Source organism: Metarhizium robertsii, assembly GCF_000187425.2.
Source record: "Metarhizium robertsii ARSEF 23 chromosome Unknown MAA_Scf_10, whole genome shotgun sequence".
Lineage (NCBI taxonomy): Eukaryota > Fungi > Ascomycota > Sordariomycetes > Hypocreales > Clavicipitaceae > Metarhizium > Metarhizium robertsii.
In genome coordinates, this window is record NW_011942150.1 from 463,004 (window position 1) to 482,477 (window position 19,474).

The 19,474-nt window shown below is 52.8% G+C and overlaps 6 protein-coding genes across 6 annotated transcripts; 3 read left to right on the top strand and 3 right to left on the bottom strand.

Moving 5' to 3' along the window:
* Nucleotides 1-17: 17 nt before the first annotated feature.
* Nucleotides 18-3,546, top strand: MAA_07805 (delta-1-pyrroline-5-carboxylate dehydrogenase; the record flags this gene model as incomplete). Its single annotated transcript, XM_007825803.1, has 6 exons — nucleotides 18-60; nucleotides 152-406; nucleotides 506-1,017; nucleotides 1,786-2,258; nucleotides 2,315-3,264; nucleotides 3,362-3,546. 6 exons carry the CDS (start codon nucleotides 18-20, stop codon nucleotides 3,544-3,546), a joined length of 2,418 nt encoding a protein of 805 aa, XP_007823994.1.
* Nucleotides 3,547-5,451: 1,905 nt separating this feature from the next.
* MAA_07804 (Proline oxidase) lies at nucleotides 5,452-6,940 on the top strand (the record flags this gene model as incomplete). The annotated part of the gene is made up of 2 exons (XM_007825802.2): nucleotides 5,452-6,074; nucleotides 6,133-6,940. 2 exons carry the CDS (start codon nucleotides 5,452-5,454, stop codon nucleotides 6,938-6,940), a joined length of 1,431 nt encoding a protein of 476 aa, XP_007823993.2.
* Nucleotides 6,941-8,221: 1,281 nt separating this feature from the next.
* MAA_07803 (ARCA-like protein) lies at nucleotides 8,222-10,192 on the bottom strand (the record flags this gene model as incomplete). The annotated part of the gene is made up of 5 exons (XM_007825801.2): nucleotides 8,222-8,474; nucleotides 8,527-8,722; nucleotides 8,780-9,413; nucleotides 9,473-10,005; nucleotides 10,090-10,192. 5 exons carry the CDS (start codon nucleotides 10,190-10,192, stop codon nucleotides 8,222-8,224), a joined length of 1,719 nt encoding a protein of 572 aa, XP_007823992.2.
* A 1,492-nt stretch (nucleotides 10,193-11,684) lies between these two features.
* On the top strand, nucleotides 11,685-12,293 carry MAA_07802 (DUF636 domain-containing protein; the record flags this gene model as incomplete). Its single annotated transcript, XM_007825800.1, has 1 exon — nucleotides 11,685-12,293. One exon carries the CDS (start codon nucleotides 11,685-11,687, stop codon nucleotides 12,291-12,293), a length of 609 nt encoding a protein of 202 aa, XP_007823991.1.
* Nucleotides 12,294-12,581: 288 nt separating this feature from the next.
* MAA_07801 (GCN5-related N-acetyltransferase (GNAT) domain protein) lies at nucleotides 12,582-13,124 on the bottom strand (the record flags this gene model as incomplete). The annotated part of the gene is made up of 1 exon (XM_007825799.1): nucleotides 12,582-13,124. The coding sequence occupies one exon, from the start codon at nucleotides 13,122-13,124 to the stop codon at nucleotides 12,582-12,584; it is 543 nt and encodes a 180-aa protein (XP_007823990.1).
* A 788-nt stretch (nucleotides 13,125-13,912) lies between these two features.
* MAA_07800 (Regulator of G protein signaling superfamily) lies at nucleotides 13,913-15,797 on the bottom strand (the record flags this gene model as incomplete). The annotated part of the gene is made up of 4 exons (XM_007825798.1): nucleotides 13,913-14,807; nucleotides 14,861-14,944; nucleotides 15,001-15,251; nucleotides 15,315-15,797. The coding sequence occupies 4 exons, from the start codon at nucleotides 15,795-15,797 to the stop codon at nucleotides 13,913-13,915; spliced, it is 1,713 nt and encodes a 570-aa protein (XP_007823989.1).
* Between the last annotated feature and the right edge of the window lie 3,677 nt (nucleotides 15,798-19,474).

The window sequence follows — 19,474 nt, forward strand, 5'->3', positions numbered from 1 at the left end:
CCAAGCCGGTAAACACCATGGGCGATAAGCAGGGTTTAACATTGTGCTTCATAGGATGTGGTTAGTAATATTTTGCCGATGAATCCGGCAGGAATCCTAGTTTCATGCCACTCTTTCAACCATAATGCTCACTGAGAAACCACGAAATTAGGCAATCTAGGAACCGCAATTCTAGGTGGCTTGCTCAGTACTTTGACTGAGGGCCCAGAAGGAACATGTCCATTTTCTCAATTCATTGTCAGCGTGCGAACCGAGGTGTCCGTCACCAGATTGCAGAAAGAATTCTGCCAGTATCAAGTCAAACCACGCATTTACCAAAACGAGAACGGACTGGCAGTTAGCGAGTCTGATGTTATTATTCTAGCCACGGACCCTGCCGATATAGCTTCAGTACTCACCGCGCAAGGTATGCGCGACAACTTGGCAGGCAAGCTGCTCATAAGCGTCGCTGCGGGATAGACGAGGCAGAAACTCGAAAGCACGATTCATGGAAAAATAATTCCAGAGGAGATTGATAAGGTTCCTGGACTGTATCCCCCAGAGCACGTCTGGGTCACTCGCACCCTTCCCAACGTGGCGGCGCTGGTTCATCAAGGGCTCACCGTCATTAAGACGCCTTATCCCAGCATGCCAACAAGCTACCTAGCCCTCACCAAGGCAATTTTCGACCGTGTAGGAAAGACAATAGTTCTGCCCCCGAGTCTGTTGGATGCGGCCACAGTGGTGGGCGGATCGACACCCGCCTTCTTCGCCATCATCTGCGAAGCCCTCATTGATGCTTCTGTCGCCGTAGGAGTCCCGCGCGGCGTGGCTCATGCTGGTATTGCGCAGGCGATGCTGGGTACAGCCCATATGCTACAGGCGGGCATGCAGCCTGCTGTTATCAAAGACCTGGGAACCTCTCCCGAGGGCTGTACAATGAGCGGCTTGATGGTGCTGGAAGAGGCGGCTGTGAGAGGGCACGTTGGCCGGGCTCTTCGAGAGGCTGTCACGGTTGCTCGCCTGATGGGCAGCGATGTACACTTAAATGACACTAGAAAATAAACCAACGCCCTGTTTGTGTAAATATCCTGGTTGCCTATTCAAAAGATCATGGGTTTACCGTTTTGCAATGTCTTTCCGCGTATCACACATAGACACGCAAATTTGCATTCGCAGAGCATCGTCTTTCGAATGCACGTCTTTTTCTGGTCCCCTGAAACTGAAGTAATTTCCCCAAGTACCTCGTTATTTTTGAGTACCACCCTCGCCACACAGTCGAGTCTCGGCAAAAGAGCCGTGGTGCATTCTGTGCGCCCTCATCGGCAGCGCTTCCGAGTGTGGAACCGACCGTCGCCGAAGTCGTTTCCCGCATGTTTGTGTAAGCTGCCTGAACCAGATTAAAAAGGTCGATTCAAGTTGGGAATTTCTGTACATATGTAGACTAACTGGTGCAGGCAGGCTCGGTCTTTGCCCGCTTGTCCAGCAAGCGAGATTCTCCCCATCTCCTGGTCGCACTTGAGAATTCCATAAAAAACAGAACGCCAACCATTAAGTATCGGCATATAATTAAACGCAATAAAAAGGGCAATGCGAAACACAGCAATCATGGCTACACGGTTGGCGGCTTGCACTCGACCGAAATTGCTTCTGACGACTTGCAGTCGGTCGCCATGCCTCGTTCAGACAAGGACAAAGGTCACGCTCCCTTTTCGACTGCCAGACGAACGAAATGAGCCAAATGTAACGTCGCCTCTGATTGTCAACCTTTTGCAAATACATTGAATTAACATGGTTTGATTCCAGCCCGAGTACCGAAGAGGCTCTGCAGAGCGGGCTCAAGTAGAAAGGGAGCTGGCACGCCTCCGGGCTTCACTCCCCGTCAGAAGCGACATATTCTACAATGGCCAAGCACAGGCAGCTCAAGATTCCGAGATGCAGGTCCTGCCCGCCGAAAATAAGACAGTCTTTACCAATTTCCCACTGGCTTCCAAGGAGCAAGTGAACAAGGCCATCGACTCGGCGCTCCTCGCTAAAAGGGAATGGCAAGAGATGCCATTTGTGGACAGGGCCGCGGTATTCCTCAAGGCGGCGGAGCTTGTTTCGGGAAAGTATCGATATGAGCTTATTGCAGCAACCATGCTAGGGCAGGGCAAGAACGTTTGGCAGGCGGAAATTGACGCTGCGGCCGAGCTGGCAGACTTCTTCCGATTAAACTGCAATTATGCCGCAGAACTACTTGCGAGACAGCCCACCCGTGGCACAGACGGGGTCTGGACGTGAGTAAACATTCGTCATCTTCACTGTTGACGTCTTACTGACCGTTCCGTCTTAGACGAGTCGAGCATCGCCCCTTGGAGGGCTTTGTCTACGCCGTTTCTCCTTTCAACTTTACAGCCTTGGGTGGCGCCCTCATTTCCGGCCCAGCTTTAATGGGCAATGTCGTGGTGTGGAAGCCTTCACCCTACTGCATCTACCCTAGCACCATAATCTACAAGATACTGCTGGAGGCTGGTCTGCCAACGGACGTGATCCAAATGGTGCCAGGTGATGCCGAGCAAGTGACGAGCACAGTCTTGGACCACCAGGACTTTGCGGGAATCAACTTTATCGGTTCATCCCATGTCTTCCGCTCCATCTATGCCAAGATTGGGCAAGGCATCGGCAGCAAGAAATACCGCGAGTTTCCTCGCATTGTCGGAGAGACCAGCGGCAAGAATTTCCAGCTGGTCCACTCATCGGGCGATATTCCAAGCGCAGTCAACCACGCGATCCGCGGCGCCTTCGAGTACCAGGGACAAAAGTGTTCAGCTACCTCGCGCGTCTATGTCCCAGAGTCTCGGGCCCAGGAGTTCATTGCCTGTCTCAAAGCCGGGGTCGAAAAGATGACCATTGGGAGCCCCGACAAGGATTTCGAGGCCTTCATGGGCCCCGTCATCCACAAACACTCCTTCGACAAGATCAAGAATATCATTGAAGAGAGCAACAAGGACCCCGGTTTGGAGTTGATTACGGGCGGGAAATGCAATGATTCTCAGGGGTACTATATTGCCCCAACCGTGTACAGGGCCCAGTCGCCCGACCACGAGCTGTTCAACAAGGAGATTTTCGGCCCCGTGCTTGTACTTCATGTGTATCCCGACGCCAAATGGGGCGAAACCTTGCAAAGCGTGGACAGAAACGGCGGCGGGTTTGCTTTAACTGGTGCCGTTTTTGCAAAGGATCGCAAGATCATCCGTCAGGTCGAGGATACCTTGCGCTACAGTGCAGGGAATTTCTACATTAGTAAGTCTGCTTCGCAGTTATTCAACTGTCATCACGTACATACCTCTTTGCCTCTTTGTATTAACCGAGTTGCCTCTGCTAGATTGCAAAACCACAGCGGCCTTGATTGGCCAGCAGACATTCGGGGGAGCTCGCTCAAGCGGTACAAACGACAAGGCGGGAAGCTCGGACATCTTGCGGCGGTTTACGAGCCCGAGAACCATCAAGGAGGAGTTTTCTCCTCTGGGTGCGTTTACTTACCCAAGCAACGAGTCCGGCGCATGTAGCCAGGCGGTAGCATGACGAGCGCGGAGAAAACGTTTAAATGGAACCATGGTACTTTGATTAAGATGAAATACACACGTCCTCTTGGTCCATTGGTCTTCTTTCAACTTTGTTTGAGATTTTAGCGACTGTACCGCCATGAGCGCTTGCAGAGCAAGACGGTGACATCCTCACACGAGACGCAATCGATTTACGGACGTTGATGAAGACCAGCATTATCGCTATGAAAGAGAGCAGCGCTGGGCGAGGTTTACAGTAGATTCGGGAAGACTGAGCAGAATCTGCCTTGATGGGCGTCCCGATCCTACATGCCCCTATCACCTGCGTCTAGAAACTGATGTCTAACATTTCCTTATGAACATATATCCTCAGCTATCCCACACCAATCAGCTTCTTCTGGCTGGATTGTTCTTGTACAGTGTACGAGCTTCCAGGCTACGAACAGCAGATTTGCAATTTCAGGCATGGCGTAGTGCGTATTAAACCCCTTGACATCCCGAAGCCACGCAACAACAACTGTATATCGGCTGTAGACAACAGTCATGAGCAGGAGTCCTAGGATGCGATATGGCTGGAAGCAGCCGTATTTTTGGGTGCTGCCATTGGCCAAGAAGATGTGCTCGTGTGGCGTGCTGAAAGCAAAGGTAGGTACAAGGTGATTTACAAGCCCAGCCGCCCAAGGTTGACGGACCAGCTTAACGCCTTGGCTTCTCCCGTCAATGGATTTAAGTGGATCTGATGATTCCGAGGTCGGGCACACGATTTGCCCATTGTAAAGGCCATGTTCGCCCGCAGTCGTCCCATCACACACTCCTCCCTTTTGAACCACCATTCATTTTGCCCACAAGTTTTGCGGACGCAACGTACCTGGGTGGCGAGGCCAATGAGGAATGTTTTGTAAACCCGACTCCTGCTGGCACGACATCAGTTATTGGCTCCAGGGGTAGCCGGCACCTGTTAATCTGCTCTTGTATAAGCTTGCCAAGAGTCGACCACCGTTGTCAACTAGATGATTCGAGATGACGGGGGATCAAGATATCGCACAATGGACTGTATACTGCAGCAAGGTCTCTACCCCACGTTGGACTATTCTACATTACCCCAGATTCTGACTCGTGGAGGGCCCGGGCGCCGATCCGATGGATGGAGTTTTGTTGCAAGTCGGTGTGGATGGTACGTGGCGCGCTACGGCAGTCCTTCCGATAGTCGGCAATTGCACTCCCCGGCCCATCGTCTTTCTCGTTTGTCATGATAATCTAGGTGTTGAGCCCGAGCACTCCGTTCGAGCCCAGAAATGGCTCTCGAACCGTCGTCTTCCCCGCATACTACCAAGTATTCCACCGCAGGACCGCTTGCTGCGGAAGACACATTGGCACTGGTAGAGGGCCATGAGCATGTCGAGTATCCGATGTGAACACCTCTTTCATCCTGGGGCGAGGCAGCACCGGGTGAGGCATACACGAATGACTGATACAGGATAAGGCGCGCGCCCTTGGGTTGCTGCAAGGCCGCAGTATGACTATACAGGAGGGTAATAAGTTGCAACATGTAAACTCAAGTAACGCAAGAACGGGATGCGTTATCAAAGACAACGTGGCCGGATCATTGGCCGTTAGGCACAGCACGTACTCAACGGGGAACGTTCGAGACAACCATGTGTTGCATGATAGGGGTCACGCGGTGCAGAACTCGGAGCATAGTGAGCATATACCATAGTACGATAGTACAAGTCTCCAGTATCGTACCACATAGTGTCGGCTTGCAACCCGATAAGCCTCCTTCGCAAACATGGCGTTGAACAGAAACGGGCGCTACCAAGAACGCGGGGGATCGTGGCCATCATTAAAGTTTGCCAGTCGCCTCGCGACATAGTAGCCAAAGCCTCGGGCAACCCAGATTCTCGTCAACATACTCACTGGAGAGATGGCCGCTCTCCGACACGGGCACTATGCTCGCATGGCATATAGAGCACTGTCCACACAGGCATCGTCAAGAAGCAGCTCTCTACCACTTACAGCCGACGGCAAGTTCTGCAGTCCCCCCATCGCCACGTACGCCGAGAATGCGTCGCCAGCCACGGTGTCTGGAGAATCGTCGCCTGCCCCTTTATCCGCCTTGCCCACGGGGGTTCTTTTCAGGTCTCTGTTTGTAAACTCCATCTCTTCCAGGCCACATCTTCTGAGTCGGGCCATCTCCTTTATGGACTTCTTGACCCAGCCCAACAGGCCGTTCCTCTTTGACATCAACCGCAACAAACTACTTGCGTGGGTCGTGAGAAGAGTGGCATATAGACACTTTTGCGCCGGGGAATCAGGCAGCGAAGTCAGGCAAACTCTGAAGCGGTTCAAAACGATGGGATTCCGAGGGACAATTGTCACGTACGCGAGAGAGACGGTGTTTGACTACCACAAAAAGGGCGTCCAGGGCGTGGAAATGGCATCATTTTCAGGGAAACCCACGGATCCGTGTCCAAACATACAGAGCTGGCGCAACGGCGTATTAGAGACCATCGACATGTTGGGACAAGGCGACCAACTAGCGGTCAAGTGTGTATCACGATGCCCGAACTTCAGATACCCTCGACTAACCTCGCGTGATTGCTAGGATGACCGGCGCCGGTCCCCTGGTGACGGGGGCCCTTGCCGCCGGACAGCCGCTCCCCGAGCAAATGTCCACGGCGTTGATGGCCATCGGCGACGAGTGCAAACAGCGCCAAGTGCGATTGCTCATAGACGCCGAGTCTCAGCTTTACCAGCATGCCATTGCCCAAGCCGGGCTTGATCTCATGAAGGTGTACAACCGGGATGGCCAGGCCCTCGTATACAACACGTACCAAGCCTATCTGAAGGGCACGCCGTCGGCGATAGAGTCGCATCTGATGGCCGCCCTCGAGGGAAACTTCACACTCGGCCTGAAGCTTGTCCGCGGCGCTTACCTGGCCACGGAGAGGAGGGACCTGATCCACGACACCAAGAGAGACACGGACGATGCTTACAACGCTATTGCTCACGGCGCGTTGCGCAGGCACATGGGCAGCATTGGGGGCCAAGGAGGTTGCCCCTTTCCCTCTGTCAACCTGATGCTGTGCGGGCACAATAAAGAGAGTGTATTTGGCTCTTATGCGCTGCACCGGCAGCGTCTGCTGGAGGGCTTGCCGACCGTGCCTGTTGGGTTTGCTCAACTGCAGGGCATGTCGGACGAGATCAGCTTCGGGTTGCTGCGGCTTGGGGAGAGGCAGGGGCCCGGGCCTGAAGTCTACAAGTGCTCGACCTGGGGCACGTTGATGGAGTGCCTTGGGTATCTCACGCGGCGGGCTCTTGAGAATAGAGACGCCGCGGGAAGAACGGTGGATGAGTACAGGGCATTGAAGATGGAAGCGAAGAGGAGACTTAGGTCACTCATTCCACTATGAGAGGTGACGATTACCAGAGCGATGTGTCCGCAGGTTCTATAGCGTTATAAGAAATTGCGCACCACTTGAAGTTGGTTCGGTTGCTTCCAGTGATTCTACTTCTTTCGCAGTGTGTATCCGGAAAGCTCAATTTCTATTATCTCTTTTTACGTCCCAGAAGTGAGGAACATCTCAACTTCTAGCATGAAAGGGGATGTTTTCATTCTCAAGCCGTCCCCCGGAGGCTTAGGGTCCTTCGCATAAGACTCCTTCAACTAAGTAGTAAACTCGAGTTCATGGACACGCATATCTTTCGACGGACTACTTGTCACGTCACGTTGCTGGTGACGAATGGATTCAGTTCCGGTATATACGGCTTCTAGGAGGGTGGCGCAGAGTGGTGGCATGGCTTGGTCTATTTTGTTTGAAATGATGTCTCACTGACTCAACATCGCCGAGTATATTCTCGCATGCTTTCCGGTATATGATTCATTTCATCCAAGCTTCCCCAATCAATAAATCCCACAAGGAAAGAACAATGACTTGGCTTTTCCCATGGCAGGAAAGACCTAATTAGTCGTAGGAGCATTGACATTAAGAATCAAGATCATGCGAGGCAAAATCCCAGTGCCATATATCTATGGGTGGTGTTTTTATCATATGCCAACTTCTCACCGCCCATCGCTGGCCAAGCACTTTTCTTTGATCCGTTCACGCCACGGTTAAAAGAACCGAGCCGAACGGCCCTGTTCTTGGAGCCAATGTTGATATCAACGCCTATTTCGTTCATGTCATGTCAATTCCTTATGACTTGTTCCATGTGAATAATGCCGATGCTCTCTTTTGTTTCTCATCAGCCACAGAACCTTGACGGGCCATCACAAGACCCCTCTGCAGGCTGCCATCTTATTTTGCGATGATAAAATGGAACTCTTAGCAGCCAGAACCGAAGCCGTTAGAATGTGCAATATAAGGTATAGAGTAAATCTGTGTGTCTTCCATACCCTGAAAAACATATGCTCTAATTAGCCGATCAGGTAAGTTGCCAGGCACATATCCAAAGCAGGAAGAGGTAGTGCCTTGCAAAACCCTCGTTGTCGTAAGCTGAAACCGCACAAGGCGGAACGCAATGCCACGTTGACCCTGGCGCGTCTCGGGCGGTATATGGTCTTGCAGGGTAATATTTCGCCCTAATGCGACTGCGAGTGGTGGAGCTTAGGTAAAGTCCCGGTGATTCTCTTCCCTAGGCCGTCTTCAAGCTCGTACATATAACTAATGCGTCACCACATCATCGTAAATCTCTCAACGGAACATGTCCAAAAGCCGCTGTACGGGCCAGGCATGGGTGTCTCGGTACTTCTCCACCACCATTCTGATTGCCCGGCGCTCATACTGGTCTGTGAAGAAATCCCCGTATAACTGGATTCCAAACGTAGCATGAACAAGGGCAGGCGGCGATGCAGGGTTGCAAAGGCCAATTCCGCACTGCTCAAGTAGAAGAAGTCTCACTTCATTTTCGACGTGTCTCCAACTAGATCGAGAAGTTGCTTGTGCCCTAAAGGCTATCAGTCAAAGGGTGAGTAGTAAAACTATTGAGCAGAGCTTACCTGAGTTGAGGATTCTCGGCCACCAGTACTGATTTGGCCAAGAGACCAAGCTGCATGCTTGTCACTTCAATATTCGATCGATACCAAACAGTGGGAAAGATCTCGCCTTTTGACTTGTCGGCTGGCTTCTTGTAAATGGGCTCGATATCGAAGAGAATATGCTTCTCAAGATGTTCGTGTTGATCCATCAGTCTCGCTAGCGAATGATGAGCATTACCATAATGTCGACAAGGAAACAAACGGTAGCACTCACCCCATTCATGTTCGGAGCCATCTCCCCATTTCCATTTTGCTACTTGAACTAGATGCATTACAGTCTTGTTTGCTCTGGAGGCACTGTGCCAAAACTCTGGAGGTAAAATCAACTGAGGAGCTTCAAGGCGTGTAAAGGAATGGTAGATTTCTTGTCTTAGAGCCATCCAATATGCCGCTTGCATCAAACTGCGACGGCCAAAGACAGATTGCGACGGCGGGCTTCGCAAGACAGCGTCTATGATGGCAAGAAAGTTAACTTGCTTCCCCGACCCCGATAGCAGGCTCCGTGGCTGTCCCGAGGGGGGCGGCGAATCGTCTTCGTTGTCGATTTCCTCCAATTGCCGTAGGATAACGGCGGTGGCAACGATACTATCACGATAGTCATCATCCATAACGTCGTGAAACTGTCGGAGAGCAGGCATGCAGTGAAGCATATATTCCACGGCTGAGTGCTCATCCAGATTTGGGAGAAGTTGTCCATGGTAGAGTATGCCCTGTGGAGTCTTGTACTGCGGCAAGCGGCTCAAGTGACGGGCAGCTACTGCAAAAATGGCGTTTAGAAGATGAGGGTGGTCCCTAGCTCTGGTAGGTACAATCAGATGAAAGTGTCGACTCTCATCACACAAGTCAAACTGCATACTGTGAGCAAAGGAGATAGCAAGTACTCCGTGATATGGGAAATTATGCTTACCCAATGAGAGATTTCCTCAATGTAGTACCTGAGAAGACATGCCTCTTGAACATCCTCTAACGGAAAGACTCGTCTAGTGTCGTCCGAGGCTGACATGCATGGTATGGATGATGTTTGGGTAGTGGGGGACCCTTGGGAAAGTGCTTGAGCGACACTAGATCCTCGCTGGTTCCCATTTCCGTTTCCGTATATGCCAGGGTTAAGCTGAGTGATGGAGGGCAAGTACGGTGCCTGCGTGCTTGGCGATTCTGGTTGCTTAAGACGCAATCCTTGATCGCTGCTAAAGCTTCCTGATGTCATTAAATTTGGGAAAAAATCAGAGGCCTCGGCTAGGATTGGACGCAAGTCGGTGTCCATGGGCGAGCTGGTGGATGAATGGGATGGTGACGACTGGGTAAGTTGGGTTTCGCCCAAGGGACGTCCCTCTGATGACACGACTCCCGGGCCAACAATTGTCGACCAAGGTGGTGATGGGCCTTGATCTGGAGTCAAAGGTTCTCGGGCAGCAGAGCCACCACGAGCGTGAAAGCGGACTGAGGGCCCGGTATCATCACGTTAGCATCGGCGAGGTGGCGACTAGACTGAAAATACGCACAATGTCTAGCCTCACTATTGACCCATTTCTGGTCTTTGGAGAAACTTGCAATCGATCCATGCTTGAAGACTGTCTTTTTGACTGGCCGTGAGCATGGAAGCTTCTTCAGCTGGCATCGCCGGCATTTGGGGCGCTCTTCGTCACCTGCAGCAGTAGAGTCAGGGTATATTCTTGACTGAAAGCACGCAACAGGGACTTCTTAATAAGACCCTGCACGAATATTTCGGCGCACTCTGCTCACATTTGACGTGTTTTTCTATTTCTAGGTCAGTATAGTAGCTGCAGGCCTCGGGCGTTGAGGAAGGGCTCTGGTTGTACCAGGCAGCACTCACCTTTGCATTGCAGACAAGGTAGCTTTACCGCAGGCATCTCCGGCACATACTATCACGCCGTCGCTTCTGACACAATGGAACAACGGCACAGATCCGACAATGATAGCAATCGAATTGGACCCTCATCGACCGCGAAGGACAAAATCGGCGGCAGAGGGACAGTCAGGTACGAATGCTCAAATCCGGGGAAGAATCAATGAGGAAAGAGGCGGCGAAGTTGAGCCGAAATTGGCAACGGCTAATGAAGAGTCCAATAGTCGTAAGCAAAAGCCGATGACTTGGGGCTCAGCGGAATCTTGCGCTTGATGATTGGCAAATGGAGGCTGGAGGCGGGGACTGCATCAGCACCAGTACTCCGTACACGCAGTGGGTAGGGGCTCGGCAGTCACTGTCTCAGTCTCTGCGTGCTGTGATGATGGAGAACATTGAATCATGTCAACGGCACAAAGTGCGGAGTACTGGCGATGAACAAATTCTTCAAAGAGGACTTGGTTTTGTCCAACGCTGAGGATTCAGGCAGCGCTCGAGCACCTGACTTGACTAGTCAAAGTCCATTGGCTGGTGAGACATGTTGGTTTCATGGCAGGTGCAGTCGACCAGACATGCTCCTTCCCAGAATGGCGTTGGTTGAAGCACCGCTATGAAACCATGCAACATTCAGACCACCCTCTTCAAAGGACCGTGAGCTTGCCTATCCTTCACCCGGCTGGATCTCCAAGTGTGATACACAAGATCTTGTGTTCATTCAGACAGCAGAGTTGCGCGCCTATTCCACTTCATGTGCACCCCCTAGTACAGTGGGACTTTGTTGCGCCGGCAGTCTCGCATCATCGTCACCTTGGGCTCTCTCTGCCACCAACGAAGCCAACGCGAAAGCCATGTAGTACACTGGACAACGCATATGCAGTGCGACAGCCATGGTGAATTCCAGGGCCGGCTAAAAAGCGCATTCGAATCACGAGAGCGGGCACCTCAGCATGGAAGTGTGAAGGAAGGTGGCTGCTTGGGACCCCTTCATGCACGACATCAGCCGTGTAATATGAGTCACGGTGCTGAGGCCCAGGCAGCACATTTCATTATCAGACGACTCTCAGAGTGAGAGAGAGGCTGCTTCAACCTTTTGCGGGGTTTGATAATTGGCAATTTGGCACTGCACTCACCATCCTAGCAACGGTATTTCTTCAACACGTACCACAGATTCTGTACTCGAGGTCTGATGTGTATAAGAACATAGAGACAGTCGCCCATCTCATCGAGGAGCTGCGACGCCGTCTACAACAGCAACATGGCGGACACAAAAGCATCCCGCCAACCCGTCACTGGCTCATGCCATTGCGGAACCATCAAATACGTCGCCTTCCTCACCCTGCCCCAGACTCACAATGAATCGAACCCGCCGACCAAGCAAGACCAGCGCATCTACCGATGCAATTGTACCATGTGTCATAAAGCAGGCTTCTTCCACGTCAGGGTCGCCAACAAAACCGACGATTTTCTCCTTTTGTCGCCACTCGATCCCTTACAAGAATTAGGCGATTACTTGATCCACAACAAGGTCCTTCACTGGCTCTACTGCAAAACCTGCGGTGTACGGTGCTTTACATTTATGGGCACGGGAGAAGTGGTGGACCTTGATCTTGCAGAGCTGTGTGTGCCTGGGTATACGGACAAGGGCCAAAAAACTCGAGTTTGGAGAGCCAAAGAGGACGGCGGCCATCCCGAGTATGGGACTTATTTGAGTTTCAATGGCAACACGGTTGATGCTTCGTCAAATTCGTTTGATATGAGGGAAATGGTGGAGCAAAAGTGCGTTCAGTTTTATGATTATCTGGCCGAGGGCGAGAAGCGACAACCCGTGCGGTACGGCCGGCCACACCAGGGCGGCTGCTACTGATACGTATGCAAAAAGCGATGAGGGCGACGGAGAGTTTTGTGCATCGAATAGCCGTCGGTGTATGCACGCTAATCGCATACGAGAGCATTCATGTCGTATTTGTCGCATCAGAAACAACGCTGGCATTGTGACGTGGCCTGGGCATCTCACGTCCCGGCCCTGTTCAACTCAAAAGCTGCTCTCAAATCAGTCGACACGATAGTAAAAAGCATGCTGTTTATATCTTGGTTGCTCTAATCCATGCCAACGCTCCCCGTGTCCTCTCCAGGCCATCAAGATGAAAAGGGTCTACAGCTCCTTTTCCAAAACGACAAAATACAAGTCATCCCGCAAAGCCTGTCCGTTCACAAGGTGCCCATAGGGGAACGGTCTTGTCTTCTCCGTCTTGGTGTACCCTCTCCGAATATACCAATCCACGAGTTCCTTTCTCGGCCAAATAACCAGCATCTCCAGGACTCGCACGCCAAGCTCATCCCGCGCCATGTTTTCCGCCTCGGCCAGAATTCTTCTTCCCAATCCACCCGCTTGTCTGGTAGGATCGACGGCAAAGAGGCCGAAATACCCGATGCCGCCGGCTTTGCACTCAATCTCGCAGCATCCCGCCAGCGCACCAGCCTCATCGTGTGCGACGAGCACCAGGCCGTTTTTCCGGTTGATTTTTGACACGACGCCTGCTTCATCGATGCGGTCGTCTGCAACAAGGTCTGCTTCCGTGGTCCAACCTGTGCGGCTGGACTCCCCGCGGTATGCGGACTTGACGAGTGCCTGGACGTCCCTGGCGTCAGCATCTGTGGCTTTTCGATACGTCAAATGTATTGTTGCGGAGCCCATTGTGTCGTTGTGTGTAGTTGGGTGGTGAGGCAGCGGTCCGTGGTGGTGTAAGTGACGCGGAAGTTGAACTACACCAAGCGAGGGCAGGCATCATTCCACATTTAACCGCGAATATGAACAATGAACGATATTGAAGAAATTAGGGGCTCCCCGGCATGTCAGGCGGAGGGCGCACGATTGGGCCAAAGTTGACAAGTGTTTGACAAGATGAACGCCACCTCTAGCCAGCTAGGGAAATAGCTCGGGCTTGCCGGTAACACGGACCGTTGACGCTTCCAGACATTCGCAGTTGCCGTAACTGACTATGGTCTCTAAACTTGTGAAAAGGGTCTATAATTCAGCGGGCTAGTCGATGCGACTCCCATTTGTCAATCGGTTGAGTTGTGGATGTCGGAGCCATTAGTACACAACACTGTCCACCGGTCAGTATCGTGACGCAAAGCGATTATAATGGTAGCGGCCTTGCCCGTGAGCATTCAACCTCCACGGTGCACCATAAAGTGTAATAAATTGGCATCAAAAAGACAAGCAGGAAACATGTAAACAGGTTGAAACCGTCAGTCAATTCAGTCTCCATTCAATACAAAAATTAAACCAATGAGCTCCATACTCGAAGAAGGCCGACGCAAGACATCGGGTATACTATTCCTAATTGCGCCGAAAGAGTCCCTCCAACAAAAGGTGAAGCAGCTCACCCAGTGTCCATTGGGTATATAATTTCCTGATATTTATTACAATAGGTAGAATTTTATCTTGTTTTCCCCACTACACAATCACATATACCCTGCTCACCTCTTCTGACGGCGACTGCGGACAAAGCTCATGATTGAAGGGCCTCTCTCGGCAGAGGCACCCATATCAATGGACACTCGACGATCTTTAACAAACTTTGGCCACGTGTTGGTGAGAACCAGGTACTTGATGTGCTTCTCGGATTCGTCAAAAACAGTCTCGTCAAAGGACTCGGGGATCTCGCCCCAGAACTTGACACCGTCGGAATACGAGGTGCCAGCAGGGCGCCCCTTTTCCGAGGCTTGCGACGAAGTCTCCATGGAAGTCTTTTGCGCGGCTTCTGGAAAATCAAAAGGGGTGGCAGGGTCGACCTCCACCTTGTCGCCGTACAGGGTGCGAGCAGATGCCTCGAAGACGGCCTCCATCCTCTTGAGCTCCATCGACGATATGTTGATGGGGAACTCGGCGTCCTTGATGCTGATAAACTCGGCGTAGATGCGAAGAGCACTGTTGAACCTCTCGCGTATAAGCTCCCTGGTGGTGCTGTCCTTGACACCATCGCGGACAGGCTGGGGCAGAGACGTCTTCCACTCGGCAACACTGGTCAGAAAGGCGATATTTTCGCCAGAGAAGTCGCGGAGGGACGAGAATTCTTGAAGCGGCGTAGGGTTACGCTCCAGGACGTACTCGAGCGCGCTCATGGTGAGGATGCTCTCCTGGGAATCGGTGGATTTGACGGAGCCGACGGTGGACTTGCGGCCGCTCATCAGGGAGTCGATGGCTGTGGAAGCGGTATTGACAGACTTGGCGCTGGAGCCCGTGTTCTTGTTCTTTCTCTCCCATTGCGCGATCGAGTCCAGGGTCTCTTGACGGAGAGTAGACGCTTGCACGACTTCCCAACAGGGCAGGAAAACAGTCAAAATTTCCAAGACCAAGATTGAGATGCATATCCTACAACAGCGTTAGGTGACACAGCCATGAGAATGCAAACGAGAGTGTCTCACCATTGAGGAGGCAGGAAGTATTTGTTGACTGGTTCCATGGCAGGGACGTAAAGGGCAATGAGCCACATGGGAGTTGCGTGTAGACTAATACCGATCATCAGCACGGTTTGCCTCGACAGATGTGAACGAGATGAACCTACCCAGCCACCGCACAGCCAATCGTCTGCAATCTCCAGCCATGAGTGTCGTTGATGTTGCGAGACTGCCACAGGACGCAAGGGGCGACGATCCAGGCCCAGACAAATTGCCAGAAGATGCCGGGCCACCATTCCCAACCTCGACCCATTTCCATCCTCTGCTCCATTTCCGTGCCGTAGACCTCGGTGCCGGGGATTCCCCAACCGCTGTGCCACTTTCGGGAGATCAACCACATGAGAATCGTAAGGAACAACTGTTGCGCGACATTTAGAAGGCTGTGGGCTGGCACTTTCATTCATCAAGGCTCTGCACTGACCTGGAAGCCCATTCCCATACTAACGAGAATCACCATTCTCGTGGTGTAATTCAGGCTCCTGAAGCGATCCAAGATGCCCATTCCCCTCCGCGACTTGGCCGGCCCGTCCACCTGGCGGTTGAGATACTTCTTTTGGACCTTGGCGACGTAGAGGAACCTGCTGTTGGAGGCGTGAAACATGGCGATGCCGAGAGGCAGGTAGGTGCCCATGATCCAGTATTCGCAGTCGCCCGGGGCCAAGGCGCCGACCACGTAGCCGAGCTGGACGGAGAAGAAGTACAGGTGAAGCAGCACCACGGCAGCCAGGGACAGGCCGATGCCACGGATGCGAAGAATCGGCGTGTCGCGGCGGTGGATGAGATATCCCATGCCGCAGAGGAGCACAAACGTCCATACACATGCCCACGTTATCCACCAGATGCCGACGCCGTCCAAGTTGGCCTCCTTCTTGGAATCGGCCGTTACGCCGAACTCGGACCCCATGATGCCGGCGAGTTGCAAGTCCAAATGTATACCGGTAAGGCGAGGAATAATGTAAAGAAGAAGAAAAAGTCTACACGCGGGTTATAGAAACGACTCGGGAGGTGCGCCCGAGCAATGCGCCAGAAATAGTTGTCAACCCGTGTCTCGCTTGACAACTCGGCAAACAATACACATAGAGGCTCAAGCGTTCGTCTCGTCAGCGTTTATTTAGCAACTGCGCAACAGCGGAGGCGATTCAGCACCAGCCATAGGAGGGGGGGGCTTGTATCATCAAGTAAAGACGGGATGCGAGGCGGTCCGGTAGACTCTTTCTGCTCGGGATCGGGCAACGGGGGGGCCCTTGGCAGAGAACGGCGGGCGTGAAGAATATATGTCGAGAGCAGGAGAAGTTGGCAAAAGAAACGTGAGGATGGATTAGGAAATGGGAGAAATGCCAAACGGGCGAGACGGCAGAGTGAGTACGACATGACTTGCCAACCCCCCCGTGGGCAATTGCATCCTTTTCTTCTTTGGATTCGGCGCAGAGGCATGCCGAATCCACACCGCGGTGCCCCTAGTAGTCAAACATACGCCAGAAGCACTCACAGCAGCCTGGCCCTTTCTCCCTTTGTGTGTCTCTCTGTGTGTCTGCGACCAACGTGAGTTGTTGAGTTGAGACGGGACGTGGGGATACAGGACGGGGAAAGCCCTTGCTTCTGCTTTCCCGCCCTGGCCATCTGTACATACTCCGTACAACGAGCGCGAGGTAAACCTTGCCCATGGCCTTACTGGCCGGTGGTGTGTGCTGTCTCGCCCGGGGTGATTGGACCAGACGACACGCGCTGCGCGCTGGACAAGACAGCTGGGCCGAAATCGTGCGCATGTTGGCTCGAATGTACATACTACGTACTCCGTAGTGAGTCTCCACGGCTGACCCAGACGTGGACCACGGTGCGGGTTGGCCAAGGCCCTGCCTGGGTACGGAGTAGGGGATCGCGATATTCATCGGGCGCCGGAAACACGGGACCAGACGGGTTGCTTATTGAAGGACCTGTTGGGTTGGGCTCCTGCGTCCGTCGGCCCCGACGAGATGAGCCGTTGTATGTGACTCCATGTCTGGCTGCCCAGGGCGAACCTGGACGAGGAGAAACAGCCTGGTTGTGTGGGAGCAGCCGGGGGGGCCCCTGTGCCCAGGCTCGACCAGACGCAATGGAATTCGTCACGGCTGGGTTTCGATCGAGTCAGAAGCAAATCGACCCGATCAACGGGCGATGAGCACCGGCGCAGAGAGATGATCCTTTTTTTCTAAAACAAGGTCGGGAGGTGCAGTGGAGACGGAACAATACCTCCATGTCGAGATAAAGTTGTCCTGATCAGCGGCCAAGGCTGGCATGCCCAAGACAATGAGTTGAGACGGTGGGGACGGGACATGTTGCCTCGCTAGAATCCAAGAAGCCACGCCGTATGTACTACTAACTACGCCCTACTCTGGCACTTGAACGGCGTCTGGTTGTGTGCCGGACGGAATGCCGTCCAGGAGGGTGTGGATGGGGGGAGACAAGATATCTGCCCAGAGCGGCGTTCGCAGCGTGGCCCCGAGACGAAATGCCAATAACTAGTATCTGGCATCCAGTCAGGCAATGGTTTTACCCTGGTGATGCCAAATCTCTACCGTCTCGCGAATTAATTACCTCATCTTGGAGCACCGGCAAGGCTCAAGGGACACCGGTCGGCAGCCGGAAACACCAGACCAGACATCGACCCTTTTACCGAGCGGCCGGCCACATTAGTAGTGCGTACATAGTCTAGCCAGTGCCATCAAGAGAACGCCCCGGAATTGGCCCTAGCGGATGGCGGGAAGCCCCATGGTTCATTGTGTCTCTTGTTTTTCAGCTTTGGGCGGCCCCTTGCATACTTGGCTTGGCTGTGGTGACATCCGATGAAATGCCCATATTACATGCATACATACACTAGTACTCCGTACTCTGTACTGTCGAAAGATTGTTCGAGTTTGGCGATGGATACAATTTCGTATCTTTGGGTTTCTTCCTTGCAGCCAACAAACTACCAACCCGACCGAGGTCAACGCCGTCCCAAGTTCACGGGACCCGGAGCAATTGCAAGCCTCGCTCACATGGCGGCCTGAGTGTGTGCCAGGCACGACTCTTGTTGGACGACGTCAACCAACAAGGACAAAACACTCAAGACCTGTCGCCCAGTTGCCCTGGATGAGTCCAGGACGGCCTCGATGGAACCGCGATACCGGGGCCTTGTTCAATGCGCTACTCTGTACTCCGTACAATCGGCAGAGTTGCTTCTCAAAAGTCACGAGATCAAGATTAGGGGTGGAAAACAGCTCGTCAGACATCAGAACAAATTCGTCAACTAGTAACCAGCGAGACTTTGCCCCAGAACACCTCCCACTCTGCCCGAGGCAACTGTCGCTCTCACAGGGCAGCCGAATGAATGAGCAGAGAGCATGAGTTCATGTCATGACGAGCTGTTCACGTTTCTTTTGCCAAAGAGGAAACAGCCATCGACCCAACATGCTGGTCTCAAATGCATGCAGGCCCTTGCCCCCGACCGCAAGGCGATTTTCTTTTTGCCACACGAAACCGGCTTGTTGGTGAACAACACTTGGCCACGGCAATCATGACGCCTTTGCCTCTTGAATGAGGATTTTCGACCAATGATACACCAGTTGGTGCACGACTTGCCCAAATGGCCAGCTCGTGCCTACAAATGTCTGGTACAGCCTGGTGGCTTGTCCAACCCTGTCCTAGCCACACCAGGGCGATGCAACTCGACCCTTATTTTATACCTCGCGATACGGGATCACCCTGTGATATGACCGATCCTCGTCAGGGTGAGGTGACATCTGCTCCAGCCTGTTTGTGATGTTTGCCGACTCGAGACCGCAGGCGACAATCACCTCGCACATGCATCCAAAACACATGCAGGAACGGCGGAGAAGCAGGGAGCAAAAAGTGGGCAATGGGAAATTGGCAAACATGTCCTGCAGGACAACGGCCTAGAATCCGCTGTCGCAAGTGTGCATGTGCATGTGTGTATGTACAGAGCAAGTTCGCAGACAAGCAGAGTCTGGTTGGCATAACCCCCTGCCCGATCTACATGCGATCTTTGTCCACTAGGAATCCAGACATGCTTGCCATCACTCCGGCTCGCATGTTTAAACTTTTCAGGTGCCGTCACCAGGACCTTGGAGTTTCATGCGCCGCGCGTTATCCGGGAGAAACGGAATAGCTCTCGCACAGAGGGAGGCCCCTCTTGAGATGATGCTTGGAACCTGCCCGGCCGAACCGCTGCTGCCAAGAACCGGACAGTTCGCCTGGGGGAAAATGAAAATGTGTGGCTCTTTGGGCCAGGGTGCATGTTGCCAAGGCGGATGGCCTGGGTTGTGCGGCATCGTGCCTTGTCCCCCGGCGCCAAAGATCAAGGGGGCACGCGGCTTTGCCATCTATCCTTCAATATAAAATGTGCGGAGGGAGCATGCTATCTGCACGTCACCTTGTTTCCTGAAACTACGTTTAAAGTTTATGGCGGACGTCGATCATTGATGCGTTTAAGCTCTGAAGAAACTTGGTCGAATTGCCCATACTTTGTACTTGCATGTGTTTGGTGACTGTACAGAGGGGATTAACCTGGCGTAAGGAAGAACCCCGATGGCCAATGGTTTG